Source organism: Diaphorina citri, unplaced genomic scaffold, assembly GCF_000475195.1.
Source record: "Diaphorina citri unplaced genomic scaffold, Diaci psyllid genome assembly version 1.1 scaffold12282, whole genome shotgun sequence".
Taxonomy (NCBI): domain Eukaryota; kingdom Metazoa; phylum Arthropoda; class Insecta; order Hemiptera; family Psyllidae; genus Diaphorina; species Diaphorina citri.
This window is the reverse complement of record NW_007389653.1, coordinates 1-1502: the sequence shown is the minus strand read 5'-3', so window position 1 is coordinate 1502 and position 1502 is coordinate 1. Positions and strand designations below refer to the sequence as shown.

The 1502-nt window shown below is 43.7% G+C and overlaps 1 protein-coding gene across 1 annotated transcript; it reads right to left on the bottom strand.

Annotated features, from left to right (window-relative positions):
- Positions 1-109: 109 nt before the first annotated feature.
- LOC103522876 (ATP-dependent DNA helicase PIF1-like) lies at positions 110-1238 on the bottom strand (the record flags this gene model as incomplete). The annotated part of the gene is made up of 1 exon (XM_008487962.1): positions 110-1238. A coding segment is annotated over exon 1 (1129 nt), but the record flags the coding sequence as incomplete, so codon positions are not given.
- Between the last annotated feature and the right edge of the window lie 264 nt (positions 1239-1502).

The window sequence follows — 1502 nt, the reverse complement described above, 5'->3', positions numbered from 1 at the left end:
TTATATTCGTCAACTGCCTCCCTTGAAGCTTTACATTTGGAGGGATCAATATTAATGATATGTAGTCCTGCAAATGTAGTCACTCTGGACAAGGCAACATAAGTTTGACCTGTAGCAAATATAGACTGTCCAACATCTACAACACACGAATTCAGAGAAATCCCTTGACACTTGTGTATCGTGATGGCATAAGATACACATAGCGGAAACTGATGTCGTATAATATATGCTCCAGGCAAAACCTCAAACTTGGCTTGAATTCTGTCCATGTCTAGAGTTTTGTTTGCGAACTTTACGCGGATAGTGCTGAGTGTCCCATCCATGTTGTAGTTGAATCGCTCGATCGTACCTAGAGATCCATTCACCAACCCGGCTCCGATGTCTAGGTTTTTCTGCAACATGATCTTGCAATTCAGTTTTAATCTCAACACTTTTTCAAGTCCACCCGTTCTTGAGCTGTCACTCTCAACCGACTGAAGCTTTTTTTCCACCTTCTTTTTCACCCTTTGCTGACAATCAAAGGAATCTTCTGCTTGAACTAATAATTCCTCTTGATGTAGGATTTTCAAGCAGGCATTGTTCAAGACTCGGCAGTGGTCACGGGTTGGTAATATAACCAAAGTTTCAGCTGATAGGCCATGCACGTAACGAGCGAGTTCTTCCAGACGACTCGTGGGCATTGCTGCTTGCAGAGGAATAAGACGTGCATTCAACATATCAACGTCATCTTGGGTCATACTGCCAATACGGATTCTTCCCAGGATGTCAGCAAATTGGGGATCTTTGTTTTGTCTAACATTGATCATAAGCTCGTCATATGAAAATAGCTCACTCCAAATGTTAGATGAACAGGAACTGTGCACATACTTTTCGACTTTCTTGGCATTCAATGATTTGAAGGGCGGTTCCTCCATCACGGGTGGCAATTGCAGGAGATCTCCAAGGACTAGAACATGAAGCCTACCGAACCATCCATCATCAACTGTAGCAGTGTCGAAAACTTCGGAAAGTCGAAAATGTATGTACAACAACGTGAGACTGGATACCATTGAAATCTCGTCAATGATGAGGAGAACAACATCCTTCATACTGTCCCGGATTATTTTGAGCACTGCATCCGACAGAGGTTTGTATTCGGGCGTGCTGCCGTGTTCGACAGGTAACTGGAGCAAGCGGTGTATTGTAATACCCTCTATGTTATAAGCAGCGACCCCTGTCGGTGCGGAAATTGCTACCATTTTGTTGACAGAGGTTTGTATTCGGGCGTGCTGCCGTGTTCGACAGGTAACTGGAGCAAGCGGTGTATTGTAATACCCTCTATGTTATAAGCAGCGACCCCTGTCGGTGCGGAAATTGCTACCATTTTGTTGAGAGAGTGCTTTATCCAAGCCTTCAACGTTTTTATGAGGTATGATTTTCCTGTACCCCTACGCCTGATACAAAATGGCGCATAGGTTTTGAGCTATTATCCGATATGACGGCTTTTACATGATCAAATATGC